This window comes from Eptesicus fuscus, chromosome 21 (assembly GCF_027574615.1).
Source record: "Eptesicus fuscus isolate TK198812 chromosome 21, DD_ASM_mEF_20220401, whole genome shotgun sequence".
Taxonomy (NCBI): Eukaryota; Metazoa; Chordata; class Mammalia; order Chiroptera; family Vespertilionidae; genus Eptesicus; species Eptesicus fuscus.
The window spans coordinates 44457655-44479639 of record NC_072493.1 but is presented as its reverse complement, the minus strand read 5'-3'; the positions used below and the strand labels follow the sequence as shown (position 1 = coordinate 44479639).

The window sequence follows — 21985 nt, the reverse complement described above, 5'->3', positions numbered from 1 at the left end:
AGCTGCTGTTGGAATATTCACAGACTTAAAACAGTGCCTGGACCCAAGGCAAACCCCCAGGACCCAGGGCTGAAGACCGCCTGTGACCTTGAGCAGCTCCCCGGCGCCTCGTCTGTGCCGTGGGGACAGCACTGACCCCCTCAGGCGTCACGGTGAGGACTGAGTGAGACAGGATAGATGGAGGCCAGAGGCACGGAGGCCCTGAGCAAATGTACTGGTTTTCTAGGGCTGCTGGGTGGCTTGAAACCGTGGAAACGTGTTCTCTCCCCGTCCTGGAGGCTGGAAGACCCACTTCAAGCCTTCGGCGGGGCCACGCTCCCCTGGAGGGCTCTCGGGAAGAGTCCTGCCTTGCCTCTTCTGGCCTCCTCAGCCTTCCTGGCTCTGCAGCATCACCAATCCAATCTCGGCCTCCATCGTCACATGGGCCTTTCCCCTACCTGTGTCCAAATTCCCTTCTTTGTGTGTGTGTGTGTGTGGGGGGGCATATTGTTCACTGGATTTAGGCTCTCATCTAATCCACTCGGACCTCATAATAACTTGATTGCATCTGCAAAGACCCTATCTATACTAATAAAAGGGTAATATGCTAATTAGACCAGACAAAGCCATGGTGGCAGGGGCTGAGGCAGAGGTGGTTAGGGGCAATCAGGCCAGCAGGGGAGAGCAATTAGGGGCAATCAGGCCAGCAGAGGAGAGCAATTAGGGGCAATCAGGCCAGCAGGGAGAGCAGTTAGGGGCAATCAGGCAGGCAGGCAGAGTGGTTAGGGGCGACCAGGCAGGCAGGCAGGTGAGCAGTTAGGAGCCAGCGGACCCAGATTGTGAGAGGGATGTCGGACTGGAGAGGGTGCAGGACTCACCCCCTCCGTGCATGAATTTTGTGCACCAGGCCTCTAGACTCCAAATAAAATCCCATTTCCAGGTCTTAGCGCTGAGGACACAATCCAACCCACATCAGGAGGTGTTCATTCTCAGGATCATTGGACCCCGATGTTTCCCACTGTCCATCACAGGTCACCACCTTCCTCCTGAGCTCCGTGCCACCCATCTATCTAGCTGCCTGTTGGGTGATGGTCCTTATGGGGAGGTCCCAGAGACCCACCCTCTTCCAAGATGTGACTCTCCTCTTGGTCCCACCCCCCAACACTTGAGAGAAATGAAAATATACCTTGAAACAGTCAGATACCAACATGCTCACAGCAGCTTTATGCCTCATCGCCCCAAACTGGAAACCAACCAAACGTTCGTCCATAGAAAAAATATGAGTACACAAACCATGATACACTCTCAGAGCGGATCCTCGACAAATGCGAGGCCAAGTTTAAGAAAAGCAGACACGGAGTATGATTCCAGTTATAGAAACCGATTATATCACGTGTAAGATTCACTATTTCCACACCTCGATCCACTTGCTCGCAGGGCACCCCTTGAGCTCCATTTTCAACGATAGAAGCAGGAAAAGGCTGGGTGGGACGTCCCAGGACGAGGAACCTCAGGGTGCAAGGACTGGTGCTGGTCCCCTCCAGGGTCAGGAGAAATTCCCGGTAGGACCTTTCCATGCAAAGCCCAGGGATCCAGCACGTGTGCAGCCTACACATTGAGCCAGGTGCGCTGGTAGGATTTCACTCCCAGAATTCTCACCACAAACTTTCAGGTAGGGCTTCTCCACTGGTTCCACAGGGCAGGAAACTGAGGCAGGGACTCGTCTGTCATTTTACTCAGGAAAGGGGCGGAGCGTGGATTTTGAACTCACAGCTCTTTGGTTCCAAAGCCAGTGTTCTTTCCACCATACTTTTAACTCATCACCCGGAGGGCTTTTAATTCTGCAGGAATCTGCCCGTTGTTTTTTTTTCCTTTGCCCTCCAAAGGCCAAGTCTCTGCAATTCCCGCTTTCACATCAAGATCTCCGAGTACTCATTTTCAGTGATGCCCTCCTGTCCCTGAGGGTTCCCAGGCTTCATCCTATGAAATCTGAGGGATGCATATTGAATCTCTTCTTTCTTCCTCGAGGAGGGGGCAGCCAGAGCTGGGGGAAGGTGCTCTAGGCGGCTGTCTGGCTGGGATTCATTCAGGGGACCCTGAGTGGAGGGAAAGAAAAGGAAGTCTGAGTCGCCCGGCTGGTGTGACTCAGTGGGTTGGGTGTCGTCCATCCCATGCACCACAAGGTTGCCGGTTCGATTCCCAGTCAGGGCACATACCTGGATTGTGGACTCGATTCCCAGTAGGGGGCATGTAGGAGGCAGCGAATCTATGATGTTTCTCTATCATTGATGTTTCTATCTCTCTATTCCCCTCCCTTCCTCTCTCTCGAAAAAAATCAATAAAAACATTTTTTAGAAAACACATTATTTGTCTTGTTTACTGAGATTTTTGGCATCCCCTTGAGCTTTGCTTCTGAGGCAAAGCCCTCACTCACCTCACCCTAATCCTAATCCTAATCCCAACCCTAACCCTAACCCTAACCCTAACCATGGCCATTCTGGAGAGGTGGGCATGGAGAGGCCAGATAGGCAGAGCTGCAAGCTGGGGAGTTTGGGCTTTATTCTCTAGGTCAGGGGTTGCCGAACTATAGTCCTCGGGTCAAATCCCACCCACTGCCAGTTTTTGTAAATAAAGTTTTATTGGAACACAGCCATACTCATCCTATATAATAAAGAGGTAATATGCAAATTGACCATCACTCCAACACACAAGATGGCCGCCCCCATGTGGTCAAAGATGGCCGCCCCCATGTGAACAAAAGATGGCTGCCACAAGATGGCCGGCAGGGGAGGGCAGTTGGGAGGGACCAGGCCTGCAAGGGAGGGCAGTTAGGGGCAATTGGGTCAGCAGGGGAGCAGTTAGGCATCGATCAGGCAGGCAGGGGAGTGGTTAGGGGGTGATCAGGCAGGCAGGCAAGCGAGCGGTTGGGAACTAGCAGTCCTAGATTGTGAGAGGAGATGAGGAGAGCAACTTGTCCATGCTGAGCAGAGCAACCCAGGGGGCCTTCCTGGGGGAGGTGTCCACGTGGGCTGCCGGATCACGAGATGCCCAGGTCACTCACCTGAGGGGTTGGCCTCTGGGCAGCGTCTGCACCCTCCATGCCTGCATCCCCAGTGCCTGCTGCTGCCCTTGACGCCTTCTTCTTGCGGGATCTCACTCTGAGGGAAGAGACCAGGTTGCCCTTCAGTCCACCAGTCCAGGGTGCAGTGGGCAGACTGACGCTCCTCCTCTGTTCTCTCTTAGGGGGCTGGAGGGGTGACTGAGGTGGTCCCGGGGTTGAGAATGTAGCTCCTCCTCCTGGAGCCAGAGGTTTGTGATGCCCACCCAAGGTGCCAAGGACCCGCTTCCTTCCCGGGCTTCAGGCTCTGCACCCCCCCCCCACCTCCCGCCTTGTCCCTCCAGCTCTGGGTTCAGGGATTCCACGGCCTCCTGCCCTCCCAGCCCAGAGCTCTCCCTCCTTCCCTCCCTCCAGGTGCTGGTCCCCTCCCTCCCTCCCTCCCTCCCTCTCTCCCTTCCTCCCCAGGTCAGTGCTCACATGATGAAAATGGCACAGAAGGCCAGGAAGAGCAAGGTGGTCACACCTGCACCCCCGACTGCCCCCAGCATCACTCCCGATGATGGGCATGCTCTCCCTGCAGACAGATGGGATGATGGAGGGTTTTCCCCACTGAGAAGTCAGTCTTCCCTCCTCCCACGCCCGGCAGGGACCCCAGATGTGTGTTTTCTGGCCCCTTTGCAGGGTACAAAGTACAGGAACAGGGCAGGGGGTGGAGATCGGAGTGAGGCGAGCAAGGTGCCCAGAGCTGGGTGGCAGCCTGTCTTTATCGGGAGCGTGGAGATTTTGTTCCTTGTGGGACTCACTCTGCATTCCGTTTTATTGAAAAAAAGAAACACTGCACTGTGGTCCTGTTTCTCTTCGTGGCTGAGGTTTCTTTGGCTTCTCTTTAAACGTTTTGCCCAAGAGAAGTGCCTCGCTTGCCTGACCCTCCTCCAGCCCCGAAAAGCACGGACCTTGCATCCAGGGACACCCCTGTCCAAGCCCCCAGCCCCTCTCCCAAGACCCACCTCCTTCCCCTGGCTTCTCCCTCCCAGCCCCACCCCACCCACAGCACTGGCCAGGCAGGAAGAGGACAGGGGCACTTTAAATCCCAGGGAAGTTTTGGGCTTTCACAGTGGAGCCCAGAGCAGAGCTGACCTCCTCTCTGAAGTTCAGGGGGCTGTCGGGGTGGGGGGGAGCGGGGAGGGACTGTGAGGGTGGAGCGGGTGCTGGTTTCCTCCAGTGCCCCCTTTCTTCCCCCACCCACTGGGGCACTCACTCTGTACAGAGAGGCTCAGGGAGGAGTGCAGAGAGCCCCCAGGGTGCTGGGCCCAGCAGGTGAGCTCCCCTTCATCCCCGACCTGCACTGCAGGCAGCTCCAGGACCCCAGACCTGGAGGCGCTCAGGGTCAGGTTCCACCACCTCCCGGCCCAGCTCAGCCTGGCGGGGGGGTTGCTATCCACCACACAGACCAGGTGCAGGGCCTGGCCCTCCAGGACCAAAAGAGACGAGCCATTCTCCGGGACTGTGGGTGCTAGAGAAGAAGAGACAGAGGGTCAGAGTGACCACAAGGCGGAGAGGAAGCGGAAGGATGTGGGAGGAGAGCAGAGGAGAGGAACAGACACGCAGACATGGGCTGACCCGCTCTCGTCCGCGGCTGGTGGGAACGAACGCTTGTCTGCCTTTCGTGCAGCACAACTTGACCACTTCCCTCAAACTTGCAAAGAACGTGTGAAGTGCTAGTAGCTATGAGTTGCTTTCAGGAACTTATCCACAGACACCCACACACACACAGAGTTGTGAAAGTGGAGGCAGAGTATTCGTTGCAGTGTTGAGGTGAGCAGAGTCAGATGAACGTCCTGGGTCTCTGTTAGTAGATGTGCACACAGCCCCAGCTGGTTTGGCTCAGTGGGTAGAGCGTCAGCCTATGGACTGAAGGGTCCCAGGTTTAATTCCAGCCAAGGGCACATGCCCGGTTGGCGCTCACTCCCCAGTGGGAGGTGTGCAAGAGGCAGCCGATCAATGATTCTCTCTCATCATTGATGTTTCTAGCTCTCTCTCCCTCTCTGAAATCAATAAAAATATATATTTTTAAAGAATATATGCACACAACTAGAATCCAGCCATGCTGTGGAATACTGCATAGGCATGAAGAGGGATGGGGATGTCTGTCCTACGGATGGAGAAGGACCTGTGAGATCTTTCAAGTGAACAATCCCAAGGCTCACGGCAGCATGTGGACACTGCTCACTTCCAGGGAGGTGACCGGGCATCTGAGTGAAGACTTCAGTGCCTTTCCATTTTTGCCCATTTATGTATATAAAATCCTAATATGCAAATTGTCCCCTTGGGAGTTCAACCAGGAGATCGTTCACTATGATGTGTGCTGACCACCAGGAGGTGGTGCAGAACATGGCAGGTGACCAGCAGCGGAGGTGGCCTGGTGCTGAGGGACCCAGGGAAGGAGGAGGCGGGGAGGCAGGGAGGCCTAGGGACCCTACCTGTGCATGAATTTTGTGCACCAGGCCTCTAGTGTGACTATATTACCTATTAGAAAATACACAAGTTAAACTATTGGAGGAAAATGAAAACTTGAGCCTGGAGGACTCGTCAGGAGATGGAGGACCGGCGGCCTCGAGCGGCAGCTCAGCCATGTGGAAGTTGCTGAGTTCTCCTGGTGCAGGTGGCAGGGGGCTTGGAGAGCAGCCATGGGGACTGAGGAAGAAGAGGGAGCACTGGGGGTGTCTGGTCACGGGGTGAGTCCAGGATGAGGCAGGGACCAGCCCTGTCCTGCCCTGACCTGGGAGAGGCCCACCTCCCTACAGCCCATGACAGGCTCCCTCTTACCTGAGCCGTTTCCTTGGAAGACAGTTATGGTCAAGTTCTGTGGAGAGTCTGGGACAGGAAGACAAGGTGGACAAAAGTCAGTGGTGAAGACTGGGTAGACATTGGCTCTGGGGCCCCAGGAGCTGCTTAAAAGGGGACAGGGTGGGAGCAGGCATCCCCCGGACCCCTTCCCAGACCAGGTCCAGGACCCAGCACCCTGTGTCTGAGGTCCCCACCCCCATCACTGCTGCCCTCGGACCCCCATCAGGAGCCCCCATGTTCTGGTACAGCTCTCACAGGTGCATGGTCCTCATCATGGTCACCCTGTCCCCAGGCAAGGTCACCTGACAGGTGAAGGTGGCACCCGCCCACCGCCAGAGGCAACAGAAAAGCAAGAGGGACAGGTCTTTGTGCTCTCGGTCCCCTACACAGCCAGGTCCCCAGGACAAAGCACCCAGCACACCTGCCTGGCCCACCTGCTCTGCACACCCTCAGGGACCTGGTGCTCTGACCCAGCACTCACAGGTGACGTTGAGCTGGATGGTTCTCTCCACGGTCACACCAGCGGCAGGAAAGTGCACCTGACAGGTGAGGTTGGTGCCGTGGTCCTGGGGCCGTGGGGTGAGGGTGAGCACGGAGGAGAGGCGGGTCCTGGGGCCCAGGGAGCTGTGGGCAGCTGACGTCCAGGAGAAGATGGGAGGCGTGCCCCGCTCACAGGCCCAGGGCACGGAGCAGGTCAGGTTCTTGGGGCGGCCGCTCTCCAGGTTCCCGGGGATGAGGATGTGGGGTGTGTGGTTGAAGGCTGGTGAGGAGGGGGAGACAGGGGGTCAGGAGGGAGGGTCCCAAGTGCGGCCCTGAGAGAAGCCTCGGGCTTTGGTCCAGCTCCTCCCTCTGAGCCCAGCACACTGTACCCCGACCCCCTCCCAGGATGGGGCCCATCCCAGCCCTGCCTGGGGCCACCATGAACTTTTACAGAGGCCTCTCCTGGAGCCCATTCCTTACCTGTCACATGCACGGAGAGCTTGTTTTTTATGTAAGAAAATTTATAACCTCCTCTTTCCAACCGAAAATAGTATGATCCGTTATCTGTCCTCCGGGCGTCTCTGATGTCCAGGGAGCAGTTGTAGTTCCTGGGATCCCCGCGGAGGTGGAATCGCCTCTGGGTCTCCTCCTGCACTTTATGAGATGGGTTGTTTGTGGCCACTAAAACCCTCACAGGTGCATATGCCTGTTCCCGGTACCAGTAGCCGTGAGCTGGTGTAGAGTCATCCCAGCCATTCCGGGGGTAGGACACATTGCAGGCCACCTGGACACACAGGCCCTCCTGCACCGTCACGGGGGTCTGCACCTTCAGACTGTATTCATCATTCTGAGCCAGGGAGCCTGCAGGGAAATGAGGGTCAGCTGCAGCCCCTGCCCTGTCGCCCCCTCCCCTCAGGCACTCACCTGCCCACAGGAGGGGCAGCAGCAGCCACAGCATCTCTGAGGGTATCTGGGCTCCTATCTGTGGCTGAAAAGAGAAGCAAGACAATGGGAGGGGCCTGCAGAGAGACCAGGAAAGCTGGGGAGCAGCACAGGACCTCCCCGTCCACAGAAGAGGAACCTCAGCGCCTGAGCTCGTCCCCCTCTGCACAGAGCGGGGAGGACACCCCACAGCCCAGAGACCCGGGCGAACAGCCCTTGTTATCTGTCCTGAGCAGCGTCTGGCCCTCGTGCCCCCACCCCCCAGGCCCAACAGCAGCCTGTCTGGGGTCCATGGTACCAAGTTCCCTCTGGGGAATTGTGTTTCTCAGTGTTCATTTCTGAGAAACTAGAATAAATGTTGCAAGATTTACAGAAGGCCGCACAGGAAGATGAGGGTGAGAGCAGAATAGTGACCTTCATCAGAGGAGAAAGGTCGGGCTCTGATACTGTCAGGTCCCAGACAACCCTTGAAGATCACCCATCCCCTGCCCACATCCACTCCTGGGAACCCGGTGGCCAGGGAGGGTGAGAGAGGCGGCCAAATCACACCCAGGCAGGACCTCAGCCCACCTCCTGTTTCCCCGGCATGCCCTTCCCCTCAAGGTCATTTTCTGCAAAAGTCAAAGTGGTCACAGGCTGCAGATGTCTGTGGAGGTCAGCCAGCCAGGGGTGGGAACATGGGAGATGGGGGAGGCCTGGCAGTGGGGGAGGTAGGGAGGCCAGTGATCTTTCCTCCCCCAGTCACCATGGGGTGGGTACCCCTCTCCAATCACAAGACCACACGCCAGCTCTGGACGCTGCTCCAGAGTCTGTGTCCAGTGTGGACACAAATGAGGATTTCAGAGAGAAAGGAGGTGGGGGGCGGGAAGAGATTAACCAAAGATCTTATATGCATATATGCATTACCTATGGACACAGACAATAGGGTTGTAAAGACCTATGGTAGGATGGGAACCAGGTGGAGGGGTGCAAGGGGGCGGGGGGGGGGGAAGAGGGACATCTGTAATGCTCTCACCAATAAATTTTTTAAAAATCAATGGAAAAAATATCCTCTGGTGAGGATTGAAATAATAATAATGTAACAATAATAATATACACTCATAAAAGGGAAAGATGCAAATTGGCCATACCTTCACGACGCCCACCAGCCAATCAGGAGTGAGTATGCAAATTGACCCAACAAAGATGACGGGTTAATTTGCACATGCAGACGCTGAGCTGCCAGGGGAAGGAATTTGCACATGGCGACGACGCAGGCATTCTGCACCACCCCAGCCACTCAGTACCTCTGGGCAGCGTGGGAAGGCGGAAAGGTGGCTCTGGCTGGAGCGAAGGCGGTGCCTGCAGCCAGGGGAAGGAAGGCCCATTCTTGCACGAATCTTTGTGCATCGGGCCTCTAATATAATAATAATAATAATAATCTATACTAATAAAAGGATAATATACTAATTAGACCAGATGTCTTCTGGACGTCCTTCTGGACAAAGCCACAGTGGCAGGGGCCAAGGCAGAGGCAGTTAGGAGTGATCAGGCCGGCAGGGCAGAGCAGTTAGGGGCAATCAGGCTGGCAGGAGAGAGCAGTTAGAGGCAATCAGGCAGGCAGGCAGAGAGGTTAGAGGTGGTCAGGCAGGCAATCAGGTGAGTGGTTAGGAGCCAGTGGTCCTGACTTGCGAAAGGGATGTCCAACTGCCAGGCTGAGGGACCCGCCCTCTCCCCCCCACACCCCTCCCATGCATGAATTTCATGCACCAGGACTCTAGTGTAATAATAATAATAAATGGCTGTTTGCATAACATTGAGTCCTTACAAGCATAACCAGAATCTAGGAGAGGAAGATGGCCAGGAGGAGAACAGGACATCAGCTCGGCGACATCGCAACACACTGCCCACCACAGACTGCTTGGTGCTGCTGTCATCACCTCCAGGTTGAGACATTGCTACAATAAAATGGGCTTACAAATAAGCCATGGATGAGTAGCCATCACACAGCTTGCTCTTTCCAGGTAGCAGCAAGGAAACAGATCCATTTCCGCTAGGAAACCAATACAGCAGGATGGTTTAGAACCTATTGCTAGACTTATTTATTTTTAATTTATTGATTTGAGAGAGAGAGAGAGAGAGAGAGAGAGAGAGCAAGAGAGAGAAAGAGAGACATTGATTTGTTGTTCCACTTATTTTTTAAAATATGTTTTTTATTGATTTCAGAGAGAAAGGGAGAGGGAGAGATAGAAACATCAATGATGAGAGAGAACCATCCATCAGTTGCCTCCTGCTCGCCCCCTACGGGGGATGGAGCCTGCAATCCAGGCATGTGGCCTCCTGGTTCATAGGTCGATGCTCAACCACTGAGCCACACTGGCTGGGCATGTTCCACTTAATTGATGCATTCATTGGTCGATTCTCGTATGTGCCCTGACTGGAGATCAAACCCACAACTTTGGTGTATTGGGATGATGCTCTAACCAACTCAGCTACCCGGCCAGGCTAAAATCTATTTCTTTCTTTTTATATATATTTTTATTGTTGAGAGTATTACATATGTCCCCATTTTACCCCCATTAACCACCTCCAGTCTGTCCCTGTCCTCCCCCCTGCCTTAGGCCTTCCCCACCCTAATGTCTGTGTCCATGGTAAAACCCATGTCTTGATTCAGGAGAAAATGTGCCATTAAAGAAGGAATCACTATGTTTGAGACATTGGATTTTTATTATAAAGAAACTAGAGGCCTGGTGCATGACATTCGTGCACTCGGGGGGGGGGGGGGGTCCCTCAGCCAGGCCTGCACCCTTTTGCAATCTGGGAGCCCTTAGGGGATGTCTGACTGATGGCTTAGGCCCATTCCCCAGGCCTAAGCCGCAGTCAGACATCCTTAGCGCTCCCAAGGAGGCAGGCCGTTGTGCATGCCAGGCGTCAGCCCAGCTTGTGGCTGAGTGGTGCTCCCCTGTGGGAGTGCATTGACCACCAGGGGGCAGCTCCTATGTTGAGCGTCTGCCCCCTGGGGGTCAGTGCACGTCATAGTGACCAGTCGTTCCGCTGTTCTGTCGATTTGCATATTACCCTTTTATTATATAGGATGCTAGTTACAGAAGAGAAAAAGAAATAGAATCTTGTGGGGGACCTCTTCCTGGGTCCCCCATCCTTATCACCACACCCCACACCCCCAAAGGAGCCCCTAGCCTCACCTGAAAACTAATTGTGTCCTTGTTTTTCTTTCTGTTTATCATCCCAGCATGCTGCCCTTAATATGATGGCTTTGCATATGTTTTTCTAAAGACTTATATATGGAAAACAATTACAGTCTGTTTCCTTCCATTCAAGTTCAGGAATCTGCCCATCCTATAACATGCCTTTCACAGAACCATTACCCACAACCTAGAGTGGAGTCAGAGCTGTGACCATTGGGGAGGGAAGCTGCAGGTTTTAGCATGCATGGACACTCCCACACCAACGCCAATTCCTGCATTTTCAGCAGGTATCCTGCCTATAGCCCCCTCCTGGGCCCCTGATCCTGGCCAACCCACTCTCTCCCCAGAGGACCAAAGGACCGACTTACAGCATCTCTGTGGTCAGAAGGGCTGGGCCACCCCGGTTTCCAGTTTCCCCCAATTTGCAGATGAATGGGAAGGAGAGACACGGTGAAACCTCAGATAATCTAACCACATGCAAAAGAGGAACTTATAACACGAAGGACATCAGATCTGAGAAGTCTTCTAGCCCCACCCACTTCTTCAATTTGCAGAAGAAGACACGGAGGTGCAGAGAGAGCAAGTGAGTGGCCTACATCACAGGAGTGTCCTGTCTCAGGCATCTGTCTCACGGGGAGCCACGTCATCGATGTCTGTCTGCTGGGAAACAGGAAGACGCTGGTGTTAACCTGAGAGGAAAGAATTGTCAACTCTCCCCATGAGATGAAGGAGGACGTTTCATTCATTCATTCATTCATTCAGTCAGTCAATCATTCATTCAGCAACCATCTACTGTGCCCTCAGGTTTCCAGTAAAAGGAAGAATATGAGAGATTTGGCTCTTGCCTTTGAGAAAAGCAACATCTGGCCGGGAGACAGACAGGTTACCTGACAATGCTGGTGGCGTAGAATAGGTGGCTGTGATGGGGGAGGCACAGGCTGGAAGTGGTGGGGCTGTTGCTCTTGCAAACTGGAAGGTGACTTCTCAGGGGGAAACAAGCCGAGTGGACATGGTGAGGACTCTCAGGCAAGTCACAAGGGTCATAAATTCTGCAGGTGATCCTGGAAACGACCGGACTCAGATTCTGTGTTCTCAATACCACTCACTCCTCCATCAACTACCAAGTTATGTGCTGTTTGCGACCAACAGAAGTCAGTTCACTACCCATAGGGGGCGCTCCCTCCGTCCAGGATATAGCCTGGGTGATAGCGCTGTCCGTGGTGCTGATTCAGAGCTGCAATGAGGCAGGACATCTGTGTGGTGTGTGTGTGTGTGTGTGTGTGTGTGTGTGTGTGTGTGTGTGTGTGTGTAGATACTAAATATTGGTTTTCTTAGGCCAGTGCATGATTCATTTTACGCATCAGCTTGACTGGGCCACGGGATGCCCAGGTTAAACATTATTTGTGGGTGCGTCTCTGAGGGTATTTCCGGATGAGATTAGCATTTAAATCTGTGGACTCAGGAGAGTGGATTGCCCTTCCCCAGTGTGGGTGGGCACCATCCAATCCACGGAGGGCCCGAAGAGAACCAAAAGCAGAGCAGTGTGTGTGCATACTATTCATGTGGTTGCTTTTCACAGTTTCGTGCTTAACACAGGCAGTCTCTCCATTCATTTTATCTTCCCCCTCCATTCTGAACCAGTGTTTGTGGAGTGGATGTTGCTTTCAACCAACTGCTCTGAGACCTAAGTGTCCAGGGTTGAGAGAAAGAGGGTAGAACTCAAATGGGGTTCAGTACACACTCCCTGAGGTCCAGGACTCGACTCTCTTCTCTGAGACTCCAATATTTGCTAGGGTTCTTTCCATCAACCCAGAGGTATGTCTTACATGGGGTTTGTGCTTGAACCCCAACTCAGAACGATGTGATGGAAGATGGTAAGCTTGGGTGACTCTCAAATACAGAACCAATGACGGATAAGGCTTCTCTGGAAGTCACTTCACTAATTTCATCCAGGTCTGTCCACTCATATGTGTCTACTGGGGAATCCTATATAATAAAAGCCTTATATGCTAAGTGTCTGGTCGTCCATTCAACCAATCAAAGGGTAATATGCTAATGATATGCTAACACCATTCAACTGCTTGCTATGATGTGCATTGACCACCAGGGGGCAGACACTCCCACTGGTAAATTAGCTTGCTGCTGGGGTCTGGCCGATCAAGACAGAGCTAGATGCGCTGGCCATGCCCTGGAGCCCTCCCACGGTCCCTCCCCTGTCCCGATCGTGCACCGGTGGGGTCCCTCCACCTGGCCTGCTCCCTCTCGCAATCTGGGACCCCTCGGGGGATGTTGGAGAGCCAGTTCTGGCCCAATCCCACCAGCCAGGCCGAGGGACCCCACTGGTGCATGAATTCATTCACTGAGCCTCTAGTTTCAGTAATAATTACCAGGGTCCTCTCAGCCCCACATTCCTCCCTATATTCCTGAAAAGGCAGGTCTCCATCACCCCCACCAGGCAGGGCCACAGAGGACAGAGACCTCATTTGTATCGACAGAACCTAGCGCAGGGCCGACACAGCAGACCTCAGGAAATGACACTAGCCAAATGAACTAACAAGCCAGTGACGATGAGAACTTGCCCATCAAGATCCTCAACGGTGACTTCACGGAGGTCATCTCTGAAACTGAGGCATTGTGGTTCCCAACATGAGGACAATACGGGCTACACAGTGCCCCTCATGTCCCTCAGGTTATGACTCATCACAGACCCACTCACCCTCAGGCTCTGCACCTCTTGGGATGTCTAAGACTCTGCCCCCTTCGTCATAAAGACCTTGGAGCTCCGGATCTGGGGATTTGGGTTTGGGGGCCCTAAGCCCACGTTTTTTTTTTTGTTTTTTGTTTGTTTGTTTTTTTAAATACATTTTATTGTTTTTTTACAGAGAGGAAGGGAGAGGGATAGAGAGCTAGAAACACCAATGAGAGAGAAACATCGACCAGCTGCCTCCTGCACACTCCCTACCGGGGATGTGCCTGCAACCAAGGTACATGCCCTTGACTGGAATCAAACCTGGGACCTTTCAGTCCGCAGGCCAACGCTCTATCCACTGAGCCAAACCGGTTTCGGCAGCTAAGCCCACATTTTATAGCCCCAAGATTTCTGGTCTCCTGGGCCTCAGGAATCTGAGTGTTTGGACTCCTGGAACCCCCAGATTTCCGTTTCAGGGGTCTCCAAGGCCCTTGGCCACTGGAGGGGAAATGGATGCTCTAGGCCCCTGGATTGGGAGGGAGAAGGTTGTCTCTGCAGCAGTGGTTTTCTCAGAGATCTGAGACTCCAGGCCTTGGGGCTCCTGGGTTAGGAAGGGTCTAAGCCAGGCGTCCTCATACTATGGCCCGCGGGCCACATGCGGGTGTTTTTGCTGTTTTGTTTTTTTTACTTCAAAATAAGATATGTGCAGTGTGCATAGGAATTTGTTCATAGTTTCTTTTTTTAAACTATAGTCCAGCCCTCCAATGGTCTGAGGGACAGTGAACTGGCCCCTGTTTAAAAAGTTTGAGGACCCCTGGTCTAAGCCTTCGGACCTGTCCGTCTAGGGCAGTGGTTCCCAACATGGGGCACGCCCCACACGAGGGGGGGCAATTTGATTTTTAAGGGGGCAATTGGGGAATGAGTTATTAACAGTGAATTTTTTGCATTTCTTACGGTTCTAGGGATCTCATATACAGTATATAAATATATATTATGACATATTTATGCATTTCAGTTCTCTATTGTTTTGAAACTTCATTTGCTATTTTTTCATATGACTTCATATTATTTTTTAAAAAAACAATTTCATAGTGATTTCTTCCTCAGTACTTCAACTGTTCTTTCATTTTGCTCTTTCTTGGATGCCATGTTCTTTGGAAGCTTGTTTAAACCAAGTTAATGGACTTTTAGGCTTCCTCCACGAGAATAGGAGTTCACTTTTTGAATAATAATAATTATATGTCACGGGGTGGGGGAGAGACATCAGGATTTTAGAGATGCTTAGGTGGGGCATGGCCAAAAAAAAGATTGGGAACCACTGGTCTAGGGTCTCAGTCTCGAGGCCGTTGGGTTAATGGAACGTGAGTTGGGTTAACGAGAGTCTCCATGACTCTGTGCCTCAGGACTACTGCACCTTCGGGCCCCTCAGTCTCGGAGTCGGAGTCTGTAGGGTCTCCTAGTCCAGTGGTCGGCAAACTGCGGCTCGCAAGCCACATGCGGCTCTTTGGCCCCTTGAGTGTGGCTCTTCCATAAAATACCACGTGCGGGCATGCACATACAGTGCGATTGAAACTTTGTGGCCCATGCCCAGAAGTCGGTTTTCAGCTCTCAAAAGAAACTTCAATCGTTGTACTGTTGATATTTGGCTCTGTTGACTAATGAGTTTGCCGACCACTGTCCTAGTCCCATCAGGACCTCTACCTCACCCTCCATCATCCAGCTCCACCTTTACATAACAGGAAATGTGTACCGGTTCCCTGGCCAGGGCCTGTGCAGCGGATCCCAAGCACCTCCACTAAGCAGAGCCAGCCAGGCGAATGTACAGAGACACCACCCCCACCCACCCCCAAATCACTAACAGCGGACCCATTCGACAGGCTCACGTGCACCAAAATCAATTCGCAGACACGCAGAGACCCCCCCACCAATCCGCAGACCCTCGGAGCCCCCACCCTCAGAAAGTCTGCCCCCGTGCAGGCGCTGTCCTCGCGACCGTCCCTCGCACTCCCACTTTCAATTTCCACCTGCAACCCCACCTCAAAGGGTAGACATATTATGCACTCTAATCCATTAAAAAACCTATAATAATCCCGCAAAAGCGGATAATACGGACGCAGTCACTTGGCAAACAGCTCGCCTGCGTCCCATACTTCTGCGCAGGCGCAGAAAGGAAACAGGGGAAGCGGTAGGCAGAGCCCAAGGGGCCGCAAGGATTGCTGGGAGTTGTAGGCCGAGCGGGGCCCGTAGCCACAAGTGCTTTGGAATGGAGCTGTTGCATGGGGTTCTGGGAGCCGTAGCCAAGACAGCCCCACAGCCTTGTGGGAGTCGTAGTCTCCGGAGCCACTTCCGTGCGGGGCTTCCGCATGTCTAGCAGCTTGGCCATCCCAGCACCACATTCTGCATAAAGTGAGTATTTCCTGCCGTGGCGGGTGGGCCCGTGGGCGGCCGCTCTTTGTTGCGGTGTTGTGTGAGTTAGGGTCTCGCCTTTGTGACTTCCCAACGCCTGTATCCCCAGGCCTTCTGTCCAGGATCCCCACGTGGGACACTGCGGTTCGCCTGTCTCTTGCCCACCCACCCCTCCCCCAAGTCGGGTTCGACCATCTCCCTGCCCCCGCCTCTAATCGGGTTCGTCCGGAAGGTCCCTACTCTGCCCTAGAACCTCCGTCATGATAGAGGTCACACAATATCCATCCTCTGACAAGGCAGCAATCCGCAGGCTTCCCAGGGGTCCGCGTGCCGTCCTCGGGGTGCACTTATTAGCCCCTCATCCTACAGATATTTACTGAGCGCCGACACTGTGTGCCAAACCCTGTGCGAAGTGGAGGGAGACCCAGCCCTGCTGTTAGTGAGCTCACAGTGGGCAGTCAGGCCTGTCACGGGCAGGTGGAGCCCTGGTTAGGCTGGGATGAGGCATGCACGCGGCTCTGGGAGCCCAGAGGAGGGGCCAGGCCCATCCTGGAGTCCCTAAAGTCTTTGAAGGGAAGATGCTTAACGGGGACTTCAAACCTGACGTCCCAATGGAATTCCTAGTTGTGCCCCCTGCCCGCGCCCCCCCCCCCCCCCCCCCACTAACTGTCCCATCATCTTCCCAGGTGCCTTGCCCAAAACCTCAAAGCCATTCTTCATTCCTCTTTTCTCATCACCCTATCCTCCACCCCAGTCCACGTCCTGTGCAAGTCCTATGGGCTCTCCCTTCAAAACAGATCCAAACCCCCGTTTCTTCCCACCTCCACTGCCACCACCCCCACCCAGGCCACATCATCTCTCACTGACTTTTTTTTAAATGTTTTCCAAATATGTTTTTATTGATTTTAGAAAGAGAGGACAGGAAAGGGAGAGGGAGAGAGAAAAACATTGATGTGATGATCTAGGAACCCGCAACAGGGATGTGGCCTGACCAGGAACCAAAGTGACGATGCCCAACCAACTGAGCCCACCAGCCAAGGCTCTCACTGACTGTTAATTGCCCCACAGCCTCCTCGATGGCCTCCCGGCCTCTACCCCTTGTAGGGTACAGTCTGTTCTCCTCACAGCAGCGAAAGGGATCGTTTTAATACTTAAGTCCAATTATATCCCTTCTCTACTCAAAACTCTTCCATCTCCCTCTGAATAAAATTAAAACCCGACTTGGTGTCCTCTGAGTCTCTAACAACCTGCACGGACTCGTCTTCTGAGGTGACTGTAGATGTGGGGGGCGGGGGGAGGGGGGAGAGAAAGGAGCCCAGAGAGACTTTACTGTATGTCCCGTGCTGCGGAGGAGCTGGTGGGAAGGTGGGGGTGCTCCCAGGAGATGGGAGCAGGAGGGCCTGGTCAGTTGGGGCAATTAGGATCTGAGAGAAGGCCCAGCTCCCATTCAGAGTCACCCACAAGGAGAATGAACTGGGCAGGACCGGAGGAGCATGAAGAGAACTCTCCCCAAAAGACTGGAGACTCAGCGGGAGAGTAAGGGAGGATCAAGTAAAAAACTAGAGGGAGAGCCCTGGCTGGTGTGGCTCAGTGAGGTGGGCGTTGTCCTGTGCACCGAAGGGTTGCTGGTTCGATTCCCGGTCAGGGCACATGCCCGGGTTTCGGGCTCAATCCCTCGTCCTGGCACGTGTGGGAGGCAGCTAGCTAATCAATATGGTACTCTCACACCAATGTTTCTTTCTTCTCCCTTTCTTTCTCTCTAAAAATCAACAAACTATTCTCTTAAAAAAAAAAAAAAAACTAGAGGGAGAAAAGATGTCAAGGGTGACAGGCAGTCATGGTGGATGGGTCCTAAGAGCTCCTTGCTGAGCCCAGTAACGGGGAAGAATATTCCGGGCAGAGGGAAGAGCCAGTGCAAACAGACTGTAGTGTTCCTGGGTGTCAGCAGGAGGGACTTGGCGGGAGGAAGGGCCAGCATGGCTGAAGGAGACGGGGGTAGGAGGTCACTGGAAAAGGGAGCCAGATCGCATAGTGTTATCAGGGAATCGAACCCTGACCTCCTGGTTCATGGTGTTATCAGGACTTGGGCTCGGGCTGCCTGTCGCTGTGTCCAATAACGAAGGCAGGGTTGAGTCATTCATATAAGGTGTTTATTGAGAAGGCCAGCCAACCAACAACACAGGGCGCTTACAAGCATTCACATCCTTCCTTGCAGCAGGGGGCAGGGGGCAGCATTATAAAGGGGAAGGGGCTAGAGTGAGGCTGGGAACGGAGGTCAGCTATTGTCCTAGCCATCAGGCGACGAGGTGATGTTTTGACTCCTGGTGGGTCGGTCTGACCATGCTTATTGATTCTGCTTGCTGGATCCGCAGCTGAGTCACCTCCTTCATTGGTTTGCACAGGCCTTGAAAAGGAAACTTAAGCCCAGCCAGCATGGGTCAGCGGTTTTGAGCATTGACCTATGAACCAGGAGGTCAGGGTTCGATTCCCTGTCAGGGCACATGGCCGGGTTGTGAGCTCGATCCCCACTGTGGGGCATGCAGGAGGCAGCCGATCCATGATTCTCTCTCATCATGGATGTTTCTCTCTCTCCCTTCCTCTCTGAAATCAATAAAAATATATATTTTTAAAAAGAACAGGAAACTTAACCCCCTATTCACATAAGTATATGTGTTTTAAGATTTAAAATAATATGATTACCTTTCAGATTAATTCAGGTGCCCCATCTATCAGATTATAGTTCGCCCCTGTCAATAGGCCATCAGCCATGAAGTGAGGTGAGATGCATGAGAGGATGTAGACAAGCTACTGGGCAGGATGCCTCTGACTGTGGAGAATACTGTGCCTGTCACAGCAGAATCCTATACAGAACATGTGTATAGACCACCCCATCCCCAGAAGCCTGCTCCACCGGCACACTCACCGGATCTATTTCGGGCAGGGCGCTTTCCAGACAGCCTCGCTTGGAGGCGACCCCGCAATCCGGATCCACCTGTAACCCGCCTCCCTTCTCTTCTAGTCCAGGAGAAGCGGACCCTTCGCACCCGCCTGGACCCCGCGATGCCGGCCCCGCAGTGCGCCTCCTGCCACAAGGCCCGCGCCGCCCTCCGCCGCCCGCGCTCCGGACAAGCGCTGTGCGGCGCCTGCTTCTGCGCCGCCTTCGAGGCCGAGGTGCTGCACACGGTGGTGGCGGGCCGCCTGCTGCCGCCCGGCGCCGTGGTGGCCGTGGGTGCCTCGGGCGGCAAGGACTCCACGGTGCTGGCGCACGTGCTGCGCGAGCTGGCGCCGCGCCTGGGCATCTCGCTGCAGCTGGTGGCGGTGGATGAGGGCATCGGCGGCTACCGGGACGCGGCGCTGGCGGCCGTGCGGCGCCAGGCGGCGCGCTGGGAGCTGCCGCTCACCGTCGTGGCCTACGCCGACCTCTTCGGGGGCTGGACGATGGACGCCGTGGCCCGCAGCACGGCCGGCTCGGGCCGCAGCCGCTCCTGCTGCACCTTCTGCGGGGTGCTGCGGCGGCGGGCGCTGGAGGAGGGGGCGCGCCTCGTGGGAGCCACGCACGTCGTGACGGGTGAGCGCATGCGCGGCAGCAGGAGGGGACTTTGTGGGAGGAAGGGGCGCATGCGCGGGCGAGGGCGGCACTGGCAGGGGCTGAGGCGCATGCCCGAGAAGTGAAAAGGAGACCCTGGAGGGTCTCAGTAAAAGGGCTATGCGTACCCCAGAAGGTTCAGGGCCTGGTATGTGCGCGTCCCCGGGAAGGGGCAGGGCAGGCGTGGCGAGCTTTAGAGCCACGGCCATCACCTTGGTGCACACACACAGTGGCGAATAGAGGGCTGGAGGGGTACCCTTAGGGCCTAGGGCCGTGGTTCTCTGCATTTTAAAAATGACATTCTAGCCCTGGCTGGTTTGGCTCAGTAGATAGAGCGTGGGCCTGCGGACTGAAGGGTCCCAGGTCGATTCAGGTCAAGGGCACATGCCTGGGTTGTGGGCTTCATCCCCAGTAGGGGGCGTGCGGGAGGCAGCCGATCAATGATTCTCTCTCATCATTGATGTTTCTATCTCTCTCTCCCTCTCCCTTCCTCTCTGAAATCAATAAAAATACATATATTTTAAAAATAGTAATAAAAATGACATTCTATAGGTTTCCCCTCACGAAAGGAGGGATGTGCAGGGGTGTCTCCCATCTGTAGTCTGAAACGTAACTGTGTCTTTTAACTTCTTTTCTCTCTCGGTTCGCCTCTCTCATTCTCTCTTACTCCCTCCCAGTCATCACTTCAACAAGTAATCATGGACCATTTACTATGCGCCAGATGCAAGCCATGTAGCCTCCGGCTGAGTACCTAGCCTCGGTTTCCTCTCTTGTAAATCGGGGATGTTAATAACGCCTGGGTCCCGGAGATGCTGGGCGTTGGGTGAGCTATGCGTGAAGCGCTTAGACCAGAGGCGGAAAAGCAGTGAACCTGATACAAACGTTTGCTGTTACGGTGCACAGTCAGTCTGCTCCCGCCCGGTTCTCACATAATCACAGCCTCACAGGCGCTACCAAGGAAAAGCACGCGTTGCGAGTTTGCAAGAGGAGGACCTAGAGGAGGGAGAGAGGCGGGGAGTGAGGAAGCGTTGCGGAGTGAGCGAGACCTGAAGGCTGCGCGGGTAACCAGGTGAAGAGGTGAAGGGCGAACAGAGGTTGGGAGAGTGTCTGAGCCAAGGAAGCAGCTCATGCAGAGGCCCTGCGGAGAGGATGTGGGCCAAGGGCGAAGCCCTCAGAAGGCCCGGGTTTCACTGCATAGAAAAGTCTAGGATGACAAAGTGCACAGTCAGGAGGCATTTAGCTTCAAGGGTAACTGTCGTGCAGTCACTTTCTCCGCGATCTGCCGTCCCAGGGGCACGTGTGTCAACAGCCTGTTGAGAATCTCCATGAAGTGCCGTTTGACGGTCCCTGTGCAGCCCGAGTGCACTTGACACTGAGGCTGGAACATCTGTAGCTTAAAGCACCTTCACTCCCTCCGCCAGGGGGCACCTAGCACAGGGCTGCCTGGCCCGGTAGGTGGGTGACAGTGAGGGCACCCCACGTGGCTCCATGGGGGCCTGTCCTCTCCGTTTCTCACCGTGTCCACCTTCTGCCCCCCCACGCCCTGTGCCCCCGGGTCCCCATGACCGGCAGCGCCCCCTGCGCCCTCTCTGACCGGCTCCCCGTCTCTCCCCCAGGCCACAACGCGGACGACATGGCGGAGACGGTGCTCATGAACTTCCTGCGGGGCGACGCGGGCCGGCTGGCCCGGGGCGGGGGCCTGGGCTCCCCGGGCGAGGGGGGCGCCCTGCCGCGCTGCCGCCCGCTGCAGCTGGCCTCGCAGAAGGAGGTGGTGCTGTACGCGCACTTCCGCCGCCTGGACTACTTCTCCGAGGAGTGCGTGTACGCGCCCGAGGCCTTCCGCGGCCACGCGCGCCACCTGCTCAAGCTGCTGGAGGCGGCGCGGCCGTCGGCGGTGCTGGACCTGGTGCACTCGGCCGAGCGCCTGGCGCTGGCCCCGGCCGCCCGGCCCCCGCCCGCCGGCGCCTGCTCCCGCTGCGGGGCGCTGGCCAGCCGCGCGCTCTGCCAGGCCTGCGCCCTCCTGGACGGCCTGGACCGCGGCCGGCCCCGCCTGGCCATCGGCAAGGGCCGCCGGGGGCGGGACGAGGTGGGGCCGGCGGGGACTCCGCGGGAGCGGGAGCGGGTCCAACCCCCAGCCCCCCGGGAAGCCGTTCCCTCTGTTCCCACCTTCTAGGGACCCCAGTTCCCCGTTGGGGCGCCTGTACATGACACTGTGAATAAACCCGAGTGACCTTTGCCCAGGGCTTCTGGGAGGGAGACACGACCCGTTACCTCTGACCCTGCAGGAGCTTGGGGCCTGGGCTCCAGGGTCTGAGGGAGGAGGGGACTGAACAACTTTCCACTCCTGAGCGAGTGGGAATTGGGGGGCGGGGAGAGGGGGGCTTGCCTCACACCTGTGCTACCTTCCTGAGCACCTACTGTGCACCCGCATTTCCTGTTTGCCTGTAGAGGGGTAAACAAAGCCGCCCGACTTAATGGGCACGGAGCTCAGGAATCACGGTGCTTCTCCGAGCCTTGCGCACCCTGCAGGCCCGCCCCCTCTCATCATTTGCATAATCTCATTGGCTGTGGCCTGAAAGGCGGAAACTGGCCTGAGGTCACCTGGCTGGGGAGGGACCGAGCTGGGGGTCACACCAGGGTCTACCTGGGGCTCTTCAAGACCAGGGACTTGCCCCACCCGCTCGCACCTGAATCCCGCCTGGTGTCTGTGATGGGTGAGGCGCAGCTGAGTGGGCTCCCCAGACCTCAGCTTTTGGAGGCCGAGCTGAGTGAGCCTGGGTCAGTGACTTGACTTCTCTGGGCTTCAGTTGCCT

At 55.2% G+C, this 21985-nt stretch overlaps 2 protein-coding genes across 2 annotated transcripts; one reads left to right on the top strand and one right to left on the bottom strand.

Moving 5' to 3' along the window:
* Window positions 1–1196: 1196 nt before the first annotated feature.
* On the bottom strand, window positions 1197–7322 carry LOC129147811 (sialic acid-binding Ig-like lectin 12). The gene is made up of 8 exons (XM_054711309.1): window positions 7289–7322; window positions 6845–7225; window positions 6366–6644; window positions 5864–5911; window positions 4296–4550; window positions 3515–3611; window positions 3041–3137; window positions 1197–2075 (listed from the first exon to the last, which is right to left on the bottom strand). Exons 1-8 carry the CDS (start codon window positions 7320–7322, stop codon window positions 1890–1892), a joined length of 1377 nt encoding a protein of 458 aa, XP_054567284.1. The 3' UTR covers window positions 1197–1889.
* A 7930-nt stretch (window positions 7323–15252) lies between these two features.
* On the top strand, window positions 15253–21393 carry CTU1 (cytosolic thiouridylase subunit 1). Its single transcript, XM_054710598.1, has 3 exons — window positions 15253–15586; window positions 18606–19154; window positions 20789–21393. The coding sequence occupies exons 2-3, from the start codon at window positions 18647–18649 to the stop codon at window positions 21343–21345; spliced, it is 1065 nt and encodes a 354-aa protein (XP_054566573.1). The 5' UTR covers window positions 15253–15586; window positions 18606–18646; the 3' UTR covers window positions 21346–21393.
* Window positions 21394–21985: the final 592 nt, after the last annotated feature.

Bases quoted from the DNA above. Each gene is read 5' to 3' on its own strand.
- LOC129147811 (XM_054711309.1), bottom strand. From the start codon at position 7,322: ATGCTGTGGCTGCTGCTGCCCCTCCTGTGGGCAG. The intron at 7,226-7,288 runs GTGAGTGCCTGA...ATTTCCCTGCAG, and splicing joins GCTGCCCCTCCTGTGGGCAG to GCTCCCTGGCTCAGAATGAT. The intron at 3,612-4,295 runs GTGAGTGCCCCA...ATCTGTCTGCAG, and splicing joins CCTGAGCCTCTCTGTACAGA to GGAGAGCATGCCCATCATCG.
- CTU1 (XM_054710598.1), top strand. From the start codon at position 18,647: ATGCCGGCCCCGCAGTGCGCCTCCTGCCACAAGGCCCGCGCCGCCCTC. The intron at 19,155-20,788 runs GTGAGCGCATGC...TCTCTCCCCCAG, and splicing joins AGCCACGCACGTCGTGACGG to GCCACAACGCGGACGACATG.